The sequence below is a fragment of the Gigantopelta aegis genome, chromosome 11 (assembly GCF_016097555.1).
Source record: "Gigantopelta aegis isolate Gae_Host chromosome 11, Gae_host_genome, whole genome shotgun sequence".
Lineage (NCBI taxonomy): Eukaryota > Metazoa > Mollusca > Gastropoda > Neomphalida > Peltospiridae > Gigantopelta > Gigantopelta aegis.
In genome coordinates, this window is record NC_054709.1 from 3876380 (window position 1) to 3902635 (window position 26256).

The 26256-nt window shown below is 37.0% G+C and overlaps 1 protein-coding gene across 1 annotated transcript in view; it reads right to left on the reverse strand.

Moving 5' to 3' along the window:
- Positions 1-7006: 7006 nt before the first annotated feature.
- Positions 7007-26256, reverse strand: part of LOC121384950 (glyoxylate/hydroxypyruvate reductase A-like) — a 33471-nt gene continuing 14221 nt past the window's right edge. Inside the window, exons 5-11 of the mRNA XM_041515442.1 lie at positions 22496-22635; positions 21113-21192; positions 19567-19663; positions 18162-18279; positions 15958-16025; positions 11769-11910; positions 7007-7475 (exon numbers count right to left, since the gene is read on the reverse strand). Coding sequence (XP_041371376.1) covers positions 7389-7475; positions 11769-11910; positions 15958-16025; positions 18162-18279; positions 19567-19663; positions 21113-21192; positions 22496-22635 — 732 coding nt within the window. The 3' untranslated portion in view covers positions 7007-7388. The remainder of the gene's footprint in view (positions 7476-11768; positions 11911-15957; positions 16026-18161; positions 18280-19566; positions 19664-21112; positions 21193-22495; positions 22636-26256) is intronic.

Genomic DNA, 26256 nt, shown 5'->3' on the forward strand with positions numbered 1-26256 from the left:
CGTCAGACATATGGTTAAGGACCACACAGATATTGAGAGGGAACCCGCTGTCGCCACTTCATGGGCTACTCTTCCCTATTAGCAGCAAGGGATTTTTTATATGCACCATCCTAGACAGGGTAGTACATACCACAGCCTTTGATATACCAGTCGTGGTGCACTGGCTGGAACGAGAAATAGCCCAGTGGGCCCACCGAAGGGGATCAATCCCACATTGAGCGAACGCTGTACCACTGGGCTAGGTCCCGTCCCTATATCATGAACAGTTATATCCATTGAGGTCGCTAATATGTAGGCGAAGACCACAATGCAGGGCCGTAGCTAGCGGGGGTGGGGTGGGGTGGGGCAAAAAATCCTGAAAAAATTACAGAAACTTAAAGTAAATTCTCGTTAACCGGTTAAGGAATCTTATATTATTAACTACTCAGTTTCCACACCCCCCCCCCCACAAAAAAAGAAAAAAGAAAAAAAGAAAACAAGACTTGGTTCTACTTGTACATCACTGCAACATGAACTGGATACAGAGTCAGTGCTGCGACCGTCTGAGGTGATGTTTTCAGACAGTTACAGTTTATTTTCTTTAACAACACAACTAGAGCACATTAGTTTATTAATTATCGGCTATTGTATGTCAAACATTTGGTGATTCTGACAGTCTTAGAGAGAGAAAACTCCCTACATTTTCCTATTAGTAGCAAGATGTTTTATAAGCACCATCCCACAGACAGGATAACACATACAACGGTTTTTGATATACCTGTCGTGGTACACTGGCTGTAACGAGAAATGGGCCTTCCGATGGAGATCGATCCTAGACCGACAGTGCATCAAGCGAACGCTATACTACTGGGCTACGTCCCGCCTCACTTTCAGACAGATACACTGGAGTAGGCTAAACCTAGTGTCTAGCTCGCGTGTCATCTACTCCTATTCCATTATATAACAGAATAACGCTACAGGACACTCGAGCTAGCTAGAGTCGAGCTCTTACAAAGTCGAAACATCATACATAATTTGTGGCACTTTTAATTGCTTATTACTACTATTAATCGGATGTGCACCAATAGACTTTGCTGGCTTTAACGACTTTAACATATCTTCTACTTCTTTCGATTGCATTAGATAAGTCATCGATTTCTGGAATCTTTAAAAGGCCATTCCTGAGTTTGCTGCAATTTTAAAGATGTTATCGACTAACAGCGACTTTTTAACAATTGTAATTACATATTGAATATATTTTTCTGTATAAAATATTAGTGGCTGTATATTAAACGTGTTTCTGATCGTTCTAATATTTATACTAGGTTAAATTTCATTTTATTTCCTAAAAAATTTTTTTTTTGTACGTACGAAATTATTTGTAGACAAAAACCAGTTTGGGCTTCTTACAAATATTAACACGACCAGAAACACATTGAATATATAGACCCTGATATTCTAAACAAGAATATATATTTAATATGTAAGTTTAATTGTAGAAATATTTTATTAGTCGGAAACATCTTACAATGCTGCAAACTCAGGAATGTCCCTTTAATGAATGAATAAATGAATGAATGAATGGATGGATGAATGGATGAATGGATGGATGAATGGATGAATGGATGAATGGATGGATGAATGGATGAATGGATGGATGAATGGATGAATGGATGAATGGATGGATGAATGGATGGATGAATGGATGAATGGATGAATGAATGAATGAATGGATGAATGGATGAATGAATGAATGGATGGATGAATGGATGAATGGATGAATGAATGAATGAATGAATGGATGAATGGATGAATGGATGGATGAATGGATGGATGAATGGATGAATGGATGAATGGATGAATGGATGGATGAATGGATGGATGAATGGATGAATGGATGAATGAATGAATGGATGAATGGATGGATGTTTAACGACACACTAGCACAACATTACATATAAAAAGGAAAGAAATGTTTTATTTAACGACATACTCGACACATTTTATTTACGGTTATATGGCGTTCGGCATGTGGTTAAGGACCACACAGATACTGAGAGAGGAAACCCGCTGTCACCACCTCATGGGCTACTCTTTTCGATTAGCAGCAAGGGATCTTTTATATGCATCATCCCACAGACAGGGTATTACATACCACGACTTTTGATATGCCAGTCGTGGTGCACTGGCTGGAATGAGAAATAGCCCAATGGGCCCACCGACAAGGATCAATCCCAGATCGAACGAGCATCGAGCGAATGCTTTACCACTGGGCTACATCCCGGCCCCATGTACAATATAATACAAAAAACAAGGTAAGAATATGTTAAACTTTGTCTAGAAATCAAAATGTTTTAGAAACATTAAAATTAAAAGATTCCACCACATTTCTGTCACCAAATATATCTTTTCTCGTCGGCTCTGCCAACATGTGGCATACATTCATTCATTCATTTTTTGTGCTTATATGCAAGGTAAGCAAGGTTCCAGCACGCTGTCCTGGGCACACACACCTCAGCTATCTGGGCTGTCTGTTCAGAACAGAGGGTTAGTTGTTAGTGGTTATTGAGAGAGAAGAGGGTGTAGTGGTCTTACACCTACCCACCGAGTCATTAAAACTTGCTCTGGGTGGGAGCCGGTACCGGGCTGCAAACCCAATACCTACCAGCCCTATGTCCAATCACTTAACCACAGCACCACTGAGGCCAGTGTTAGTGCTTAGTTAGAGAGAAGAGGGTGTAGTGGTCTTACACCTACCCACCGAGTCATTAAAACTTGCTCTGGGTGGGGGCCAGTACCAGGCTGCGAACCCTGTACCTACCAGTCCTATGTCCGATGGCTTAACCACGACACCACCTTTGAAGTATAGCCTGTAGTATATAGGAATACACTGAACAACAACACAACCACATACCGTATATCTTCGCCTGTAAGTCGATCTCGGCTATAAGTCGAGTCCCTAATTTCAAGCCCTGAAAACGTATTTTTTTATTGACCCGTTTATAAGTCGACCCATGAAAAACTACTTATAAATATTGAAATATTTCTTATTTTCAGCACATGAGAACAATAATATTTGAACAAAAGAAAATTATTTTACAAACTTCGGTTTTGTCGTTAAACATTCAATCACGTTTTGTACATCGCAATATGATCAAACTATTCCAATCAAACTATCATTATTACATAGCATCAAAACGAAATATTCCCTTAGTAGAGAGTGAAAGCTGTTTGACTGTTACTGTATAGTACTGTACAGATGGTTTTGTGCACAGACAACAACTTTATTTATAAACACTGACAACAGATCACTACAATAAAACTGAAAGTATCACGTTTTGCCGCCATATTAATACATGTAAGGAGGATAACTCTGGAAAGTACACTGGTTTTTGTACCAAATGACGTGTGTCCCTATTGCTCTAGATAAGTGAACTGCAGAGATCAGTCTATTTTAAGGGAAAGCTTAGTAATATTCATGAAGTTAATCACCGCCAAAACATTGTTTGAACAACCATTAATGCCAGTGACCAGATTTCAAAATAAACTCAGGCAACAGGTAGTTAGTATTGTTTACATTTTTACTATTAGTTATGACTGTTAATTTAACTAAGTGGACTGTTGTCTTGGCATGTGAGTGAGATCGTACGCCTTTTCGCATAACCAAAACCGTTCTAATGCCAAAAAAAAAAGGTTATAAAAAATAAATGTGTCAAATTAACATATTTGAGTATAAATACATGGCATACTTCAACAGTAAAACTTGTAAAATAATCCCCAAAACAGTAATATTTTTTGGTGAAATTTTTTTACCCTCTTATAAGTCGACCCCCCAAGTTATAAAATAATTTTTGGGTGAAAAAAATTCGACTTATAGGCGAAGATATACGGTACCAATAAATATAAAGTTGAAAATATTAATTTGTTTAATAATTTTTAAAACAATGATACAATGTGAAATGACAAACAGAATTTTAAAAACCATGAGTTATGACGTCACGCGTATGTAGAAATTGTCTAGCCCTCGGGTCAGACAGATTTATCTAGCCCTAGGGTCAGACAGATTTATCTAGCCCTAGGGTCAGACAGATTTATCTAGCCCTCGGGTCAGACAGATTTATCTAGCCCTAGGGTGAGACAGATTTATCTAGCCCTAGGGTGAGACAGATTTATCTAGCCCTAGGGTGAGACAGATTTATCTAGCCCTAGGGTCAGACAGATTTATCTAGCTCTAGGGTCAGACAGATTTATCTAGCCCTAGGGTAAGACAGATTTATCTAGCCCTAGGGTAACACAGATTTATCTAGCCCTAGGGTGAGACAGATTTATCTAGCCCTCGGGTCAGACAGATTTATCTAGCCCTCGGGTCTTATCTAGCCCTAGGGTGAGACAGATTTATCTAGCCCTCGGGTCTTATCTAGCCCTAGGGTGAGACAGATTTATCTAGTCCTCGGGTGAGACAGATTTATCTAGCCCTAGGGTGAGACAGATTTATCTAGCCCTAGGGTGAGACAGATTTATCTAGCCCTAGGGTGAGACAGATTTATCTAGCCCTCGGGTCAGACAGATTTATCTAGCTCTAGGGTCAGACAGATTTATCTAGCCCTAGGGTGAGACAGATTTATCTAGCCCTAGGGTGAGACAGATTTATCTAGCCCTAGGGTCAGACAGATTTATCTAGCCCTAGGGTCAGACAGATTTATCTAGCCCTAGGGTCAGACAGATTTATCTAGCCCTCGGGTCAGACAGATTTATCTAGCCCTCGGGTCAGACAGATTTATCTAGCCCTCGGGTCAGACAGATTTTTTTGCACCGTGCAAAAGCTGGATAACCCTGTCCAGTGGGCAAGAAATGCTGTTTCAATGTGACAGAATGTAGCTAGTGTTTTACAAAGAATGACGTCATATATATTGTATGACGTCATACTGCAAAACCCTTGCTAGGTTGACAATATTCGATTTGCATACACAAAACTAGAATCAATAATGATTTTGCGACTATTCCTGTAGGATTGCAGGATTAAAAAAATAACTGGTTACTGCCTTAAGATATCGGCTTTATCCTGCTCAGGTTGAGTGGCAAATGCAGCTCGGTAGAGCCTCGCTGCATTCACCATTCTAACCGTCGCAGGATAAAACCGATATCTGAAGACAATTCAATTCAATTCAATTTATTGCATATCACCAAACAATCTGGTTTCAGCAAACAGATAAAAAACAAACATACAACATCAATAACAACAACAATTAATAATAATAACAATATTAATGTATCCTCGAAGGATCATGAAGCGTCCTATTAACGGGAAAAATTTGATTATTTGATCTATTACCGTATTAATTAACTACAAATATCAATTAATAAAATGTTTATAACCTTACAAGTGTATTCCGTCGATAGATAAAACACATGCCACAGTTGAATGTGTACATTCCAAGTCCTGGATCGGAAAGCATCCTATAGGTAAGATGGGCTTCCCAATCTAATTAAAATTAGCTCCACTGGTTAATTACTATTACATGTGGATCTAACAGCAGCCCGTTGGAGCTCATGTCCAGTTGACCTTTCATTCGACCAATCAAAACCTTACTTGCAAAATCATGCCAGTGATTTAAAAAGAATTTGAAAACATTCGGGATTATACTGAGGGTATACGAAATGATTCGGGTGAATTACGAAGTATGCCGGAAACTAATTTCAGAATAAAATGTTATATAATTCCTTTCAAGATGAAAAACAACAACCGTGATGGTATAGCCATAAAATCCGTTTATACTAGTATACAATCCAGAGTTTATTACTGCACTTTCCCCCCTGTTTTTTTAATGTTGAAATAGACCAACAAGTTCGCCTATTACATAAATAGTCTCGCCCAATATTTTTAGAATTTATATGCTCCTGAATAACGCTATAAACTACGAAGTGTAATTGTCGATATTTGAATTGTTATTTATAGATGAAATGTCATCTGGACATGGGAGTCCACACAATGCTGTTAGATCTACCAGGGTACATCCAGTAGAGCTAATTTTAATCAGACTGATGGGCTTCCATAATTTGTTTTTGTTGAATGAATGCGTACGTCACGCGACCTGACCCAAAGATGAAAGCAAACGTGACAGCGACAGGATTCCTTCGCTGTTGACAAGTGCTGATTATTTAGATGCAGGTAGGTATTAATATATCATATGATTTTAATCGATGCTACTGTTTAAATGTGTATAATGCATTTTGTATAAAAATAACTTTTTACCCGTTTTTTTCCCTCGTTTTTCTTAATTTTATCGGTAGCAAGTACTTCCTGGTTCAGAATTATTGTGTTGTCAAAAGTTCATGAGTGAGCAAGCCGTACGTAAAATAGGATGCTTCTCGACTTTCGGTCTTTAGTGATACATGTCAGATGGAGAAACAATTTTTTTTATTATATTTGTAGGAATAAAGTATATTATAAAAATAAATAGTTAAAGTACTTGGAAATAATTAAATTAAATTACTGCCCCACTGATAGCTGGAACAAGAACTTTACATTTAGAAATACAGCTGTCAATAAATGTTAATACATGGTTAAGAATTTCAATGTCACCATTATTGTATGACATAATGCATATAAATTGTAAATTGCTATTTATAAGACAGTAACCAGTTATTACCTATATATTAAAAATATAAAAATTAAAATAATCACGTTTGTGGGTCAGTATATAATATATAGCTGCCAAAAAAGATGAAGAAAATGTTTGTCTGCGCACCTAAGCATTTGTGTTATATTTTAAAGTTAAAATCTTATTTTCGATATAGCCTACATTGGCTACATGTCCATGTATATAGAAACGACGTAAACAACTTTACTGTTCTGGGTATTGCTTTAACTTTGGATTTTATTCAAGGTTCATAGATAATTTTCAAAACCCAAAGTTCTATATATTCTGTAAAAAAAAATCTATAATGAATTGCATTAAACTACCATTTTATTACAAGTTTAACACTGAAACCAGAAAGACGTAAACACAAATGCTTTAAACTACGTGACATCATTGTGTGTGCTTTGCCAAATCATGATGACGTTATATTTAGTACCAACAAGGTGATTGGTTTGTTGGCATCAAATCATCCAATAGTAGTGTACGGTACGTTAAACAAATGATTTTTTTGTTCTCCGTTATGTGTGTTTGCTTGGGTAATAAAATGATGTATAACATATAGCTTCCAAAAAAGAAATTTCTTTGGTTAAAAATCTAGAATACATGTATCTTGACTGAAGACTGGTTATTAGTCTTGCACTAGGCTTGTATGTCAGTATCCCTTCTGAGGATCGACAATGTGAAGCAACGATTCATGGTACATTGGTACGTCAGTATCCCTTCTGAGGATCGACAACGTGAAGCAACGATTCATGGTACATTGGTACGTCAGTATCCCTTCTGAGGATCGACAACGTGAAGCAACGGTTCATGGTTTATGTATCGTTTGTAGTTATCCTTAAACAAGTCACACATCTGAAATAGAAAGATAAAGTTTGTTTTGTTTTACGACACCACTAGAGCACATTTATTTATTATTAATCATCGGCTATTGGATGTAGTTTTAAAATTGTTCTGATGAAATTTTGACATTTAGTCTTGGAGAGGAAACCCGCTATATTTTTTCATTAGTAGCAAGGGATCTTTTATATGCACCATCCCATAGACATGATAGCACATACCACAGTCTTTGATATGCCATCTGACCAAAATTACTGACACAGAACTTCCATTAGGAGCTATAATCTCCAGTATATTAAATTAATTCATTCATTCATTCATAAACACTATACTTTGTATTAACATGACATAAAACCATCATAGGATTTTCTTCCATAATATAGCAGAAACACAATTTATTTTCTTTATATTTAAAGGGTTATCTTCCCTGAATTTAACTGAAGACATGTATGCAAGAAAATTTATTATATAACATTTAGCGAAATATCTTAAAATATTAGTGAAATAAAAGTGTCATCAGTCACTCAGTGATGATAACACATTTTAGAGTGAAAATTTCACTATTTCACTCTAAAATGTGTTATTGTCACTGTAGAAAGTGTTATCTTCACTGTAAGAAAGCCGGAACTATTTTGCTGCTGGCATTTTAAAAATAAAGGTAAATTGCCAAAAGTTATATAATAAATAGAATATTTCATGTTTTTTTTGTCAAATATGATTTATATCTCATCTTGTGAAGTTTGCAATCATATCACACTCGTCGTGCAAGTGCGACTCATGAGATATGCTTGCAAACTTCACAAGATAAGATATAAATCATATTTGACAAAAAACATGAAATATCCTCTATATACAACAGGTATTCTTTGCTTTCCCCCGAGTTATCTCTCCTGAATTTAGCTGATGATATTGAGATAATACGCAGAATATAATCTTTACCATCATAGGGTCAACACACCTGAATATAACTGATGTCATGTGATAATATACAACACACAATCATTTCTGTCACAGGATTACCTCCCCTTAATAGTTTGGCTGTTGTGTGATAACAATATACAACACCCAATCTTTATTATAATCAGAGGCAAAAGTTATTGTGACATGGATTGTTTGGAGTAATAAATCCGTGAATGGATTTATGGATATAAACCAGAGAAAATGTGCATAAAACAGCTCGAAGAAATGCAACCAAGCAGTTGTTGCAGCTACTGCATGCTTTGTGCAAGAAACATGGAATATTCGGAGAAATGCTGTCCAGTGTTCACCATAAAAGGCCAGACATTCAGTCGCATATCATTGCCACTCTGTGCAGCCTTCAGAAGTCCAGAAGTCAGAAAAACACCATTAGTGAACTGTTTGATGCAACTTCATCATGCCACGTCTCAGTGGAAATGACAGATGGTGAGTCATAGGGATGCTTGAATCTGGGACCTCGCAGCATGACATCGCACGTCAATTTAATGTCCACAGAAACACCATATGGCACTTATAGCAACGATATCAACAAAGCAACCATGTCAGGGACCGTCCCCGTAGCGGCGACCCCCGTGTCAACCCCTCGTCAAGACACATGCATCTGCGAAACAGACATTCCCAGGAACTTTCTCTAGTGTTTAGTGGCCTCAATGAGAAGATGGTGCCAGGCCTGTATCAATGATCAAGATGAACACACTCGCTACTGACTGTGTGAACTTCGCTCTGGACCCCCTCTACTGTTGTGGCTCATCTACATATGGCAAGTGCGCCCTTTTCATTGTATTGCTCATTTCCATACCTTTGGACATTTCTCTTTCCATATTATAACATTTTATACAGGGCAGTAAAAACTTATCAATTATCTTTCTTTTGTGTGTCACAATAACTTTGCCTTTTAGTATACAATAAAATCTTTAATATGATAGGATTACCTCCCACGAATATAGTGGTTGTGTAATAACTATATACACCACACAATCTTTAATAGGCTTACCTCCCCTGAATATAGTGGTTGTTGTGTGATAACTATATACATGACACAACCTTTAATAAAATTTACCTCCCCTTAATATACAACCTGTTGTGTGATAATAATAAATAACACTGGCCTCAGTGGAAGGAAGGAAATGTTTTATTTAACGACACACTCAACACATTTTATTTACAGTTATATGGCATCAGACATGGTTAAGGACCACACAGATATTGAGAGAGAAAACCTGCTGTCGCCACTTCATGGGCTACTCTTTTTGATTAGCAGCACATACCACAGCCTTTGATATACCAGTTGTGGTGCACTAGCTGGAATGACAAACAGCCCAATAGGCCCTTAGACGGGGATCGATCCTAGACTGCCATCATCAGTGTCGGTGGTGTCATGGTTAAGACCGGCCTCAGTGGCGTCGTGGTAAGCCATCGGTCTACAGGCTGGTAGGTACTGGGTTCGGATCCCAGTCGAGGCATGGGATTTTTAATCCAGATACCGACTCCAAACCCTGAGTGAGCGCTCCGCAAGGCTCAATAGGTAGGTGTAAACCACTTGCACCGACCAGTGATCCATAACTGGTTGAACAAAGGCCATGGTTTGTGCTATCCTGCCTGTGGGAAGCGCAAATAAAAGATTCCTTGCTGCTAATCGGAAAGAGTAGCCCATGAAGTGGCGACAGCGGGTTTCCTCTCAAAATCTGTGTGGTCCGTAACCATATGTCTGACGCCATATAACCGTAAATAAAATGTGTTGAGTGTGTCGTAAAATAAAACATTTCTTTCTTTCGTGGTTAAGACATCGGACATACGGCTGGTAGGTACTGGGTTCGCAGCCCGGTACCGGCTCCCACACTGAGCAAGTTTTAACGAGTCAGTGGGTAGGTGTAAATCCACTACACCCTCTTCTCTCTCACTAACCACTAACCAACTAACAACTAACGCACTGTCCTGGACAGACAGCCCAGATAGCTGAGGTGTGTGCCCAGGACAGCATGCTTGAACATTAATTGGATATAAGCACGGAATTAAGTTGAAATGAAATGAATGTATATCAGACAATTTCTATTATAGGATTACCTCCCATGAATATAGTGGATGTTGTGTGATAATAATAAATAACACAATCTGTACAACCACAGGAACACCACCCCATAACATAGTGGCTGTTGTGTGATAATAATAAATAAGACAATCTTTACAATCACAGGATTACCACCCCATAACATAGTGGCTGTGTGATAATAATAAATAAGACAATCTTTACAATCACAGGATTACCACCCCATAACATAGTGGCTGTTGTGCGATAATAGTAAATAAGACAATCTTTACAATCACAGGATTACCACCCCATAACATAGTGGCTGTTGTGCGATAATAGTAAATAAGACAATCTTTACAATCACAGGATTACCACCCCATAACATAGTGGCTGTTGTGCGATAATAGTAAATAAGACAATCTTTACAATCACAGGATTACCACCCCATAACATAGTGGCTGTTGTGCGATAATAGTAAATAAGACAATCTTTACAATCACAGGATTACCACCCCATAACATAGTGGCTGTTGTGTGATAATAATAAATAAGACAATCTTTACAATCACAGGATTACCACCCCATAACATAGTGGCTGTGTGATAATAATAAATAAGACAATCTTTACAATCACAGGATTACCACCCCATAACATAATGGCTGTTGTGCGATAATAGTAAATAAGACAATCTTTACAATCACAGGATTACCACCCCATAACATAGTGGCTGTTGTGCGATAATAGTAAATAAGACAATCTTTACAATCACAGGATTACCACCCCATAACATAGTGGCTGTTGTGCGATAATAATAAATAACACAATCTTTACAATCACAGGATTACCACCTCATAACATAGTGGCTGTTGTGGGATAACGATTTACAACCCGCAATCTTTACAATCACAGGATTACCACCTCATAACATAGTGGCTGTTGTGGGATAACGATATACAACCCGCAATCTTTACAATCACAGGATTACCACCTCATAACATAGTGGCAGTTGTGCGATAATAATAAATAACACAATCTTTACAATCACAGGATTACCACCCCATAACATAGTGGCTGTTGTGCGATAATAATAAATAACACAATCTTTACAATCACAGGATTACCACCCCATAACATAGTGGCTGTTGTGGGATAACGATATACAACCCGCAATCTTTACAATCACAGGATTACCACCTCATAACATAGTGGCTGTTGTGCGACAACGATATACAACCCGCAATATTTATCTTTACAGTATCAACTCCTCTGAATACCGTGGGAAGATCAAGTTTATTATTTACCTTCACAGGGTGATCTCTGTAGGTGATAGCTGGCGACATGTGGGGCGTGACCACGATGTGCGGCTCGTGCCACAGAGGACTTGAAGCTGGAAGAGGCTCTTCGTCAAACACATCGAGAACCGCCCATGAGATCCAGCCCTTCCTGATGTGTAGTAAAAATAATATTAATATTAGCAGTAAAAATAATATTCCTGATTGGTAGTAAAAATAATATTAATATTAGCAGTAAAAATAATATTCCTGATTGGTAGTAAAAATAATATTCCTGATTGGTAGTAAAAATAATATTCCTGTTTTGCAGTAAAAATAATATTACAGCATAAATGACGTAATAATATAATAAACTATTTAACTAAATATATTTCAAGTTGCATTAATGGAACAAAATGGGGTTAAAGTATTTTTCTCTGTTTAATAATTCAAAGGAAAAATGTACACTATTAGGCCTATTGATATGCTACGTTGGAGCAAAAACGACAACCCATGATACCCAAGTGATAATTTTCTTTTCTTTGGGACTATGTAATTGGTCAGTTCTGTGGTTTTAGATGGAAAAGTCTACTTAATCTATAGTTTTACAGAACTATTTACAGTAATAAACCATGTCCATTACAATTTTAGGGGCGACAGGTAATATTCCACAATACCGGTATGTATTTTTGTGTCAAGACAGCATCAATTAATTGGCTCGTCTGGTTACCAATCAAATACACACCTGCCAATCAGGAATCACAGGTAGAATAAGCAACTAACAGCATAGACCAATTAACTAAGAAAACACTCTGTGTATCATTTCAGTACGTAGGTTAATGCATGGGCAAAACATTGTTAATTGTTTCGACTTGTTGTGTAGCCACTTTGACAATGGTATTTTATTTTGTATTGAAAAATAATTTATATAGTGCTGAATATACTTATTGCTGGCTTACTGGGATGTGTATTATTACAGAACATTGCAATGTATGACTATTTATCATCCCGCAAAAACCAGGTAGATTGTATTTCTCTAGTTCTAAGGCTCATTCCTGACGTGACGCGTTAAGTATTACGTAACCACCAGCTTGCCAGAGGGCGTACTCACTGAGATGGTACAAAATGGCTGTGCCCATTATATATAATAGTCGTCACATTTAACCATTTTATTAATTAACTATACGATTATACGTGTTGATATTAAGCAATAATGTGCATTATGTATCGTTGAATATGCATACCAGGCCAAATGCCTTAGTTGTCCTCTCCTTTAAGTTGTATAAATAATTCACATTCCTCATTTGCAGTAAAAATAATATTACTTAAGCTGAAGAAATAAATCACATTGCTCATTTGCAGTAAAAATAATATTACTCAAGCTGTAGAAATAAATCACACTGCTCATTTGCAGTAAAAATAATATTACTCAAGCAGTAGAAATAAATCACATTGCTCATTTGCAGTAAAAATAATATTACTCAAGCTGTAGAAATAAATCACATTGCTCATTTGCAGTACAAATAATATTACTTAGTGTCCCTTTTTTACGGGTTGCAACTAGGGTCAGCACCTTTGAAGCGGTACAAGACACCTTGGGAGGTGTTACAACAGATCGACACATTTCTAAACTAGGGTTATATGGTGTCCAACATAGGGAAAGAAAGATGTAGCGGATTTCCTCTGTAAGACTATATGTAAAAAACAGCAAATGTTTGACATCCAATGTTGTTTGATAGCCGATGAGGAATAAATCAACATGCTTGTGTGGTGTTATTAAACAAAACCAATGTTAACTTTAACTTTGGACCATTCTGCTGTTAGAATACATTGATTAATTAATCATTGGCTATTGGATGTCAAACGTTTGGTAATTCTGACACGCAGACACGAGGAAACATGCTACATTTTATCTGAATTTAGCAAGGGTCTTTTATATGCACTTCCCCACAGAGAGAAAAGCACATACCACAGCCTTTGATCAGTTGTGGTGCATTGGTACACACTAAATAGCCAGAGTTTAAAATGTGCTGAGCTGTTGTTAAACTTTCCTTTCTCTCACTACAATAACAATATGGTACACACCAAATAGAGGTAGTTTAAAATGTGCTGAGGTGTTGTTAAACTTTCCTTTCTTTCACTACAATAACAATATGGTACACACCAAATAGAGGTAGTTTAGAATGTGCTGAGGTGTTGTTAAACTTTCCTTTCTCTCACTACAATAACAATATGGTACACACCAAACAGACGTAGTTTAAAATGTGCTGAGGTGTTGTTAAACTTTCCTTTCTCTCACTACAATAACAATATGGTACACACCAAACAGACGTAGTTTAAAATGTGCTGAGGTGTTGTTAAACTTTCCTTTCTCTCACTACAATAACAATATGGTACACACCAAACAGACGTAGTTTAAAATGTGCTGAGGTGTTGTTAAACTTTCCGTTCCTTTCTCTCACTACAATAACAATATGGTAAACACCAAACAGACGTAGTTTAAAATGTGCTGAGGTGTTGTTAAACTTTCCGTTCCTTTCTCTCACTACAATAACAATATGGTACGCACCAAATAGACATTGTTTAAAATGTGCTGAGGTGTTGTTAAACTTTCCGTTCCTTTCTCTCACTACAATAACAATATGGTACGCACCAAATAGACATTGTTTAAAATGTGCTGAGGTGTTGTTAAACTTTCCATTCCTTTCTCTCACTACAATAACAATATGGTACGCACCAAATAGACATTGTTTAAAATGTGCTGAGGTGTTGTTAAACTTTCCGTTCCTTTCTCTCACTACAATAACAATATGGTACACACCAAATAGACATTGTTTAAAATGTGCTGACGTGTTGTTAAACTTTCCGTTCCTTTCTCTCACTACAATAACAATATGGTACGCACCAAATAGACGTAGTTTAAAATGTGCTGAGGTGTTGTTAAACTTTCCGTTCCTTTCTCTCACTACAATAACAATATGGTACACACCAAATAGACATTGTTTAAAATGTGCCGAGGTGTTGTTAAACTTTCCTTTCTCTCACTACAATAACAATATGGTACACACCAAATCGACGTAGTTTAAAATGTGCCAAGGTGTAGTTAAACTTTCCTTTCTCTCACTACAATAACAATATGGTACACACCAAATCGACGTAGTTTAAAATGTGCCAAGGTGTAGTTAAACAGAAGTTGATTCCATCCAGCAAAGAAAGCACAGTACATTTTCCGTTTCCATTAGTTACAAGGCATCTTTTATATGCTGTTCCACTGACAGGATAGTATAATATTATACACAGACTGAATAGTTAACAATCTAATTAAAATTAGCTCCACTATTACATGTGGATCTAACAGCAGCCAGTTGGAGCTCATGTCCACCAATCAAAACCTTACTTGCAGAATCATCCCAGTGATTTAAAATTAACTTGAAAACATTCCCAATTATCCTGAGGGTATAACTATAAGACATGTTTCATGTGAATTACGAATACCGTAAAACATGTTTTATTTCATATAATAAATAATTTGTAATGTAAAACTGAAGACTGATTTAGTTAGTTTTTTTATATAAATAAATAAATAATTTTTAATGTAAAATTAAAGACTGATAACCCATCCCGTATGTATTGGTATGGTTCGCTGTACTGCGGCCACTGAAATAGACGTGCCTGATATTTTTAGAATTTGTATGCTCCCAAATAACGTTATAAAAGGCGAAGTGTGATTGGTCAATATTTAAATTATTATTTACAGACGAAATGTTACCTGGACATTGGAGACTATGCAGTGTTGTTAGCAATCTGATTAAAATTAGTTCTACTGGTCTAAATAAGGCATTTGTAATTCACATGAAACATGTCGTATACCCTCAAGATAATTCAAAATGTTTTCAAATTATTTTCAAATCACTGGCATGATTCTGCAAGTAAGGTTTTGATTGGTGGACATGAGCTCCAACTGGCTGCTGTTAGATCCACATGTAATAGTGGAGCTAATTTTAATTAGATTGAATAGTTATGAATTACAATGCATATAGTGAATGTATTGAGGCTTATAATGGCGAGCATGAAACGTAGACAGCTATATCTACAGTTTTCCATTTACAGCAAGGGATCTTTTACATAAACTGTCCCTATAGACAGGATAGCACATACCATGGCCTTTGATATACTATTCAGGAGCACGGGTTGAATAGTTATGGATTACAGTGCATACCTTAGAGCTTCGAGAATGCTGTCTTCATCGGTTACATCACTCCGGCCAACGTTTACAAAGGCAGGTTTCTGAAAACAAATATCATAATATATCTCGAAGGAAGTTTGTTTCGTTTAACGACACCACTAGAGCACACTGATTTATTACACATCGGTTAATGGATGTCAAAAATTTGGTAATTTTGTTACATTTAGTCAGAGAGGAAGCCCGCTACATTTTTAACTAGTAGCAAGTGATCTTTTATATGCACTATCCCATAGACAGGATAGCACATACCACAGCCTTTGATGTACCAGTCGTTATGCACCGACTAGAGCGACAAATGTTCAAATATCTCTTGGACGGTGTTCTCTCAAAGCTGCATTTCATTTCAACTTATTTTCATGCTTATACCCAATTAAGGTTCAAGCACGCTGTCCTGGACACACACCTCAGCTATCTGGGCTGTCTGTTCAGAGCCCGTTCCACGAAGCGATCTTAGCCCTAAGATTACCTTAAGCGCATAGATACCCTATGCACTTAAGTTTTTGATCTTAGGGCCAAGATCGCTTCGTGGAATGGGGCTCTGAACAGTAGGTTAGTTGTTAGTGGTTAGTGAGAGAGAAGAGGGTGTAGTGGTCTTACACCTACCCACTGAGTCATTAAAACTTGCTCTGCAAACCCTGTACCTACCAGCCGATGGCTTAACCATGATGCCACCGAGGCCGGTCCCATGACTTTGTAATGTAAACATTATATAAAGTTTGTTTTGTTTAATGACACCACTAGAGCACATTGATTAATGATATTGGATGTCAAACATTTGGTAATTCTGACTCGTAGTCAACAGAGGAAACCTGCTACATTTTTTCCTAATGCAGCAAGGGATCTTTTATATATATGCACTTTCCCACAGACAGGAAAGCACATACCATAGCCTTTGACCAGTTGTGGTGCACTGATTGAAACGAGAAAACCCCAATAAACTGGAGGTGGTTTGATCCTGCAATGCAAATACCTCAGCCAATCCCTCAACTGACTGACCGGCCTCAGTGGCATCGTGGTTAGGCCATCGGTCTACAGGCTGATAGGTACTGGGTTCAGATCCCAGTCAAGGCATGGGAATTTTAATCCATATACCGACTCCAAACCCTGAGTGAGTACTCCGCAAGGCTCAATGGGTAGGTGTAAACCACTTGCACCGACCAGTGATCCATAACTGCTTCAACAAAGGCCATGGTTTGTGCTATCCTGCCTGTGGGAAGCGCAAATAAAAGATCCCTTGCTGCTAATCGGAAAGAGTAGCCATGTAGTGGTGACAGCAGGTTTCCTCTCAAAATCTGTGTGGTCCTTAACCATATGTCTGACGCCATATAACCGTAAATAAAATGTGTTGAGTGCGTCGTTAAATAAAACATTTCTTTCTTTTTTCAACCGACTGAGCTAAAGCCTCCCTGTAAACATTACATCCACCAACCATATTTCCAGAAACCAAATTGGTGTTTTTCATTCCCATTGCCCTTTTACTTTCTCTCCTTTCAATTCCATCTCATTTCTGTCCAGTCTGGCATCTCCTCCTATCTTTCAACTTCTTTCACTGTCCACCTCCACATCCCAGTCCTTGTCTCTTCAACAGCGACAGGTGTTTGTCTCTTGTGGCCATTCATTTCCCATCAGTTTCATCTGTGGGCATAGTATGATAGGTATGTGGTTGGGTAGGTTGATAGGTGGGTTTATTGTAGGTGGGTGGGTAGGTAGGTTTTAGGAAGATAGGTCTGTGGGTGGGTAGCTTGATAGGTGTGTTTATTTTAGGTGGGTGGGTAGGAAGGTAGGTTGGTTGGAAAGTAAGTAGGCAGCAATGAATTGATGGATGAATGAAGGGTTGGATGGACAATGGATGGATGGTGGATGGATGGATATATGAATGGATGGATGGATATATGAATGGATGGATGGACATATGAATGGGTGGATGGATAAATGAATGAATGGATAGTGGATAGATGGATATTTGAATGGATGGATGGTGGAGGAATGGATGGATGGATGGATGGATGGATGGATGGATAGATGGATGGATGGATGAATGGATGGATCGATGGTGAGAGTTTATATGTATTCATGGCCCATGTGTGTTTGTGTGTGTGTTTGCATGTGCATACGTGCATGCATTTCTAAAAGCCATTAATTAAACAATGTGCTGCCGTGTTGTTCCTAGTGTTTACCTTCCTACACACTGAAAAGCGCCGATCACTAAGTATTCCTCGCGTTTCGTCCGTTGACGGTAGAACACCCACAATAAAATCGGCATTTTCCAGAACCTCATCTATGTCTTTCATTAACCTAAAATGTGAATTGTTTTACCAGTAAGAGAGGTAGATTTTCTGGAAGTTCTTTATCATTTGAAAAATATAATCAATAAGAATGACTAAATCCCACAAGTAACTTCTTACATTTATAAAATTAACTGCAAAGCTACTTGAGAACAGACAAAAAAGTAAGATGTTGACAAAACATGCTGAAATCATTGCAGATTCTATCAGTTTTGTCCGACAAGTAACTTCTTACATTTATAAAATTAACTGCAAAGCTACTTGAAAACAGAGAAAAACAGAAGATATTGACAAAACATGCTGAAATCATTGCAGATTCTATCGGTTTTATCCGACAAGTAACTTCTTACATTTATAAAATTAACTGCAAAGCTACTTGAAAACAGAGAAAAACAGAAGATGTTGACAAAACATGCTGAAATCATTGCAGATTCTACTGTTTTTGTCCGAATTTGAGCATTTCCTCCAGCACTGGGTATGGTAGTTGGCCCCTCTGTCTTGTAGGCTTATGTCTCGCAAGGTTTTGAAAAGTAGGATTTTTTGTGAGCTCCAAGAACAAGTAAAGTTTGCTTTGTTAGCAGACACCACTAGAGCACATTAATTAATTAAACATCTGCTATTGAATGTCAAACATTTGGTCATTACGACATGAAATCAGTGTAACATCCACTATATGTTTTTCATCAGGAGCAAGGAATCTTTTGTAAGGACTTTCCCAAAAACAAAACTGCACATACCACAGCCTTTGAAGTTTGATATACCAGTCAAGGGGCACACAGGGAGGGTTCTGGACATCCTTCATCCCAGGCATCTCAAGCAAGTGCCGTACCCACTGAGCACACTGATTTATTAATCATCGGCTATTCGATGTCAAACATTTGGTAATTCTGACATATAGTCTTAGAGAGGAAGGCAGAAAGGAAATGTTTTATTTAACGACGCACTCAACATATTTTATTTACGGTTATATGGCGTCAGACATATGGTGAAGGACCACACAGACATTTTTCCATTAGTAGCAAGGAATCTTTTATATGCACCATCCCAAAGACAAGATAGCACATACCACAGGTTTTGATATAAAAATCAGGTTTCCACTGAAAATGTATATAATTAATTATATAAAAATAATTATTGAATGTTGACATCCAATAGATGAAGATTGTTTAATCTATTTCTCATTGTAGCAAGTGCACCACAACTGGCATATCAAAGGCCATGGTATGTGCTATCCTGCAGGTCTTAAAGCAGACAGCCTGTAAGCACTGTGACACCAATGGTTGGCCTGGCTGTTTACCTGTAATGATCAACAAATGTCTTCTTCTTGTCTTGAGGCACCAGCGTCCTGGTGACCCCCCACACCTCCATACCAAACACTTTACACAGGCGAGCCACTGGAGATAAAACAGACATCACAGTCAGCATAATTATCACAGACACCACAAGCTCTTCTACTGTTAATGGATGATATAACATCACTTTTTAAGCTGAAGCTATCCGCTGTATTTGCTATTCTGATACCTGAGAGAGAGAGAGAGAGAGAGAGAGAGAGAGAGAGAGAGAGAGAGAGAGAGAGAGAGAGAGAGAGAGAGAGAGAGAGAGAGAGAGAGAGAGAATAGGAGAGACAGAGAGAGGGGGAGAGGAAAGAAAAGGAACTGTTTTATTTAACAATGCACTCAACACATTTTATTTAAGGTTATATGGCATCGAACATGTGGTTAAGAGAGGAAACCCGCTGTCGCCACTTTATGGGCTATTCTTTTAGATTAGCAGCAAGGGTTCTTGTATATGCACCATCCCACAGGTAGGGTAGTACATACCACGACCTTTGATATACCACTCATGGTGCACTGGCTGGAACTAGAAATAGGAAATAGGAAATAGAGAGAGAGAGAGAGAGAGAGAGAGAGAGAGAGAGAGAGAGAGAGAGAGAGAGAGAGAGAGAGAGAGAGAGAGAGAGAGAGAGAGAGAGAGGGGCTGAGGGAGGGAGGAGACCAAAGAGAGAAAAATATTAAACCTGCTGACACATAGGCTACCCTTATCGAAAAGCACCAATAGAGCTTTTTTTTCCCCCACAGACAAGACAGCACATACCAAGGCTTTTGATGTATGTATCATGAGGTTCTGGTTGGAGCATAAAACCCGAGCCCATCAGACATAGTAGCAGAGTCCAGTCATTGAAGCACTGGAGGAAGAAACCTGCTGCCACACCAGGTTTACAACTCCCTGTGATTGGACAACCACATTTCACAGCTGGGCAACCAGGTTTTGCTAATGCTACAAGCCTAACAGGCTACCTGGCAATTTATTTTAAATATTGTTACTTTGTGTTTTATTATTTCCACCTTGACCCCAAACTTAAAAAAAAAATCTATAAGGTAATAAATAGAATAATAAACTTGGTTCTAGTTATTATTAAATTTATGTCTTGTAAAATAATCTTCATTTGTCACTTGCTAAAGCTTGTGCAACTAATAATTATTTCATGAGGGACATAAATTTTATAATAACTAGAACCGCATTTGTCACTTGCTAAAGCTTGTGCAACTAATAATTATTTCATGAGGGACATAAATTTTATAATAACTAGAACCGCATTTGTCTAGAACCGCATTTGTCACTTGCTAAAGCTTGTGCAACTAATAATTATTTCATGAGGGACATAAATTTTATAATAACTAGAACCGCATTTGTCACTTGCTAAAGCTTGTGCAACTAATAATTATTTCATGAGGGACATAAATTTTATAATAACTAGAACCGAGTTTATTAACCTCTATTTAAAATACAGTAAATGGGAAACTTTAATGCAAATAAACATTTGTTCAACTAGTAATTAATACCTTCTGTGCCAATAGCACCCAGACCAAGAATACTCACAACCGTGCCAACTAGAGGTTGGTTGCATATCAATGTATCAGTTCTGAAAAACACCAGCCCCATTCCATTGTAATAAACATGTCTAAATATAACAGGATACATAAAACTTGACTATTGTTACAAACATTCTGTACATTTTAACTATTACTACAATCCTTATGTAAAATTTTACTTTTACTACAATCATTATGTAAAATTTGACTATTTCTACAATCATTATGTAAAACGTCACTTAAAAATTACTACAATCATTATGTAAAATTTTACTTTTACTACAATCCTTATGTAAAATTTGACTATTTCTACAATCATTATGTAAAACGTCACTTAAAAATTACTACAATCATTATGTAAAAAATCACTATTACTACAACCATTATGTAAAATTTGACTTTTACTACAATCATTATGTAAAACAATAATTATTATAACAAGTATTATGTAAAAAAAAACTATTACTACAATCATGATGTAAAATGTGACTATTACAACAATAATTATGTAAAATTTGACTATTTCTACAATCAATATGTAAAAATTCACTTTTACAACAATCATTGTCAAATTTGACATTCATTAAGTAAAATTTCAGTATTACTACAATCATTATGTAAAATTTGCTGACGTTTTTTTCACAATTATTATGCAAAATTTCACTATTACTACATTCGAATGCAAAATGTCAGTATTTCTACAATCATGTAAAATTTCACAATTACTACAATCATTATGTAAAAAAATTTGACATTTTTTAGCACACTAATTATGCAAAATTTCACTATTACTACAATCATTTTGTAAAATTTCACAATTACTACAATCATTATGTAAAATTTCACTATTACTACAATCGTGTAAAATTTGCTGACATTGTTTAGTACAATCATTATGTGAAATTTCACTATTATTAAATCATTACGCAAAATTTCACTATTACTACAATAATTTTGTAAAATTTGCTGACATTTTTAGTACAATCATTATGTAAAATTTCACTATTGCTAAAATCATTATGTAAAATTTGCTGACATTGTTTAGTACAATCAATATGCAAAATTCCACTATTACTACAATCATCATGTAAAATTTCACTATTACTACAATCATGTAAAATTTGCTGACATTGTTTAGTACAATCATTATGCAAAATTTCACTATTACTACAATCATTATGTAAAATTTCACTATTACTACAATCATGTAAAATTTGCTGACATTTTTTAGTACAATTATTATGCAAAATTTCACTATTACTAAAATCATTATGCAAAATTTCACTATTACTACAATCATTTTATAAAATTTGCTGTACATTTTTTAGTAGAGTGAAGACTAAGACTCCTTACTTGTTCCATACAGCTTGTATTTGTTGATCTCGTAAAACATAAAACCCTCGGCGAACTGCAATAATTTGTCCGATAACATACTCTGCCACAGGCTGAGGGAACGAGACTGCATTCCTAGTGAAGGTAAACCACGGTTTGAGCTGTAAACGTCAATGAAAAGTGTACATTAAAGTGATAATATGAGCTTTCTGTAAATCAACATCATTTTAAATTACAAAATAGAAATAGACATAGAAGCTAGCTTGCTGATCCTAGGCAAGTAGACATTACCTGTGATGAGTCTAATTTAAATGATGCTATAGTCCATTTGTGTGAAAAAGGAACCGATAAATTGCAATGTAACTAAAGGGCTGTCCATAATTTTCATGAACGTACAAACTGTACACTTTTGACCACCCCCCTCCCCCCCTAAAAGTGTACATCCCCAAATGAAAAATGTTGATTAACATTTTTCATTTTCAAAAAAAGTGTACGCTGACCCCCTCCCCTGTGTACGGTTTGTACGCTCGTGAAAATGTTGAAAATTTTGGACGGTCCCTAAGTCTATAATGATTAATGTTAAAATTCATATAAAAACATTATTACTGTGGTATTATACAAAAATATTATTTTATTTTCAATTCTAAATAATCAGTTTTAAATATACTGGGGTTTTATTAACAAATATTACTTTATTTTCAGTTACAAATAATCAGTTTTAAATATTACTGTGATGTTATTAACAAATATTTTTTTTAATTGTAAATAATCGACTTTTAATATTACTGTGATGTTATTAACAAATATTTTTTTCAATTGCAAATAATCGACTTTAAATATTACTGTGATGTTATTAACAAATTCATATAAAAACATATTATTACTGTGGTATTATACAAAAAGATTACTGTATTTTCAATTCTCAATAATCAGTTTTAAATACACTGGGATGTTATTAACAAATATTACTTCAAGGACAGTTTATAGATTATGACACTTTCAGCTTTAAGTATAACATAAAATCAAATTTTCTAGAACTTGCTTCTTTATTAAAGGCTATACAAGTTTTTATACGCAAGAAAACTGCTTTTAACATCCAAACAGTTGGTGTTCCAAAGCATCCCATTTTACCAGTTAAAATAAAACCCTTTTTGAAAAATAAATCTGGAAGTAAAGAAATCTATAAACTACTCAACGACACGAATATAATTAGGTCAGGTCAGGTCATAGGGTTTTACATGCACATTCAGAACAAGCTGTTGTAGCGCACGCCTGTCATGACAGGAAAGGTGGGGGGGGGGGGGGGGGGGAGAGGAGGGACCGCCTACACTGGCAGGTGCAAGGGAGCACCAGCAGCCCGACCAAGTCGGCAGCAGGTGGGGTGGGGGTGGGGTGTGTGTGTGTGTGTGTGGTGGTGGTGCTATGGAATTTTGAATGGAGCAATTTTATGCCCAAGAGAAAAGGTGCACAATTTTGATTGAGGAAATTTGGCGCAATTTTGAACGGTCAGTCAAAAGGTAATTGGCAGAGCTAGTATAGGTTTTGACAGTGAATTGAGAGTAGCTCGTTAATTAGACCTCTAAGATGCTGTGGTGTCTCCCTAGGTTGCCTATAGGGCCCTTTAGAAAGGGCCTGACCTCTTCTGGTCGTGGCATGACAATGAATATACTTCCCACTTCGCAGATTAAATACTCTGCTGAAGAATTTGCTTTTCCCCCTTCAGAGTGGGCAAAGTATTATAGCCTGCCATTTAAAGGAGGGGACAATTAAGGCATTTGGCCTGGTAAGCATATTCAACGATATATAATGCACATTATTGCTTAATATTAACAAGTATAATCGTATAGTTAATTAATAAAACGGTTAAATGTGACGGCTATTATATATAACGGGCACAGCCATTTTGTACCATCCCAGTGAATACGCCCTCTGGCGAGCTGGTGGTTACGTAATACCCAACGTGTCATGTCAGGAATTAGTCTTCGAACTGAAGAAACAAAACATACCTGATTTTTGTAGATGTATCGCAATGTTCTGTAATAATATCCATCCTAGTAAGGCAGCACCAATTATATATTATTTTTCAATACAAAATAAACCACCATTGTCAAAGTGTTGAAATAACTGTATTATGTTTCGTACATAAATTAACCCATGTACTGAAACAATAATTGGAGTGTTTTCTTGGTTAATTGGTCTTTTCTTTCCGTGGCCTTTCTGTGGTTCCTGATTGGCAGGTGTATATTCAGACAGTCCCCAGACACTGTGTCTAGACACACTAAAAAGACATTCCTCCTTACGAATACACCTCAAATCGTAATGGACATTACCAACCGACCTGCTTTATTACTGTAAGTCAGTCTGTAAAACCCTTGATTAAGTAGACTTTCCCCATTTAAAATCACAAAAGGGTAATTCTGTGTCAAATCACCCCAAAAAACAGATATTTTAAACCCGACCATCTCAGATTTGTATGAAACTTGGTATACTTGTTGATTGGGATCCCACAACACCAAATTGGGTGTGGCCACCAACCTTTGAACCCTCATATCATCCTCAGAATCCTGGACAGATACTAGTTCTGGTGGGTCACTCTACAGGCTCAGCTTGTAGGTATGCACCTTTGACTTAGACACTGGAACTAACCAGTGAAATTGCTGTGTTCCCTTGACCGTTTTAGCCGCTTGAAACCTCCCTTGTAGTATGCTTTGCTATGTGTTCTGGTGTGATGTTGAAAACGTGACCTCTGGACGATGTAATCCTGCAAGGTGACTTTGCGGAAAATTCTTGTACGTTGTTCAGGATGAGATTCAGTTTCCACTGGGAAAATAAACAGGCTACCTTACATCCTTTTATGGCATACTGCAGATTGTCTGATGGAACCCTCGAACACCGTAACATTTGTGTAGTGAGTGACACTAGGGAGCACTCAACTGTAACTGTGTATGCTTTCTTGAGTGTTGTTATTCATACCTTCAGACCGAGTTTCCTCATGTGAAAAAGAGCCATTATTTCACTGATGGCTGTACTGGACAGTATAAAAATAAGAACAATTTTGTTAATCTGTGCCATCATGAAGAGGACTTTGGGTTGGAAGGTGAATGGAAGTTTTTTGCAACAAGCCACGGCAAAAGTGCCTGTGATGTAATTGGGGGGATGGTGAAGAGGTTGCTGACAAATGCCAGTTTGCAGCATCCCTACACAGACCCAATCCTGACCAGTGAGGTAATCATGGACTTCTGCATCAAGAGTATTTCAGGTATTCACTTTTTCAACATCACACCAGAACACATAGCAAAGCATGAGTTGGAACTACAAGGGAGGTTTCAATTGGCTAAAACGGTCAAGAGAACACAGCAATTTCACCGGTTAGTTTCAGTGTCTAAGTCAAAGAGTTACCAGAGGAGCCTCTCATTGAAGCCAAGAAGCAACACTATGTTTGTTGTCTGTATGACAATGAGGCATGGGTTGGGCTAGTTGCAATCTGATTAAAATTAGCTCTACTGGTCTACCAGTAGATCTAACAGCATTGCGTGGACTCGCATGTCCAGGTGACATTTCATCTATAAATAACAATTTAAATATCGACCAATTACACTTCGCGTTATTCCAGAGCATACAAATTCTAAAAATATCGGGCGAGACTATTTATGCAATAGGCGAACTTGTTGATCTATTTCAGCATTGAAAAAACAAGGGGAAAAGTGCAGTAATAAACTCTGGATTGTATACTAGTATAAACAGATTTTATGGCTATACCATCACGGTTGTTTTTTTCATCT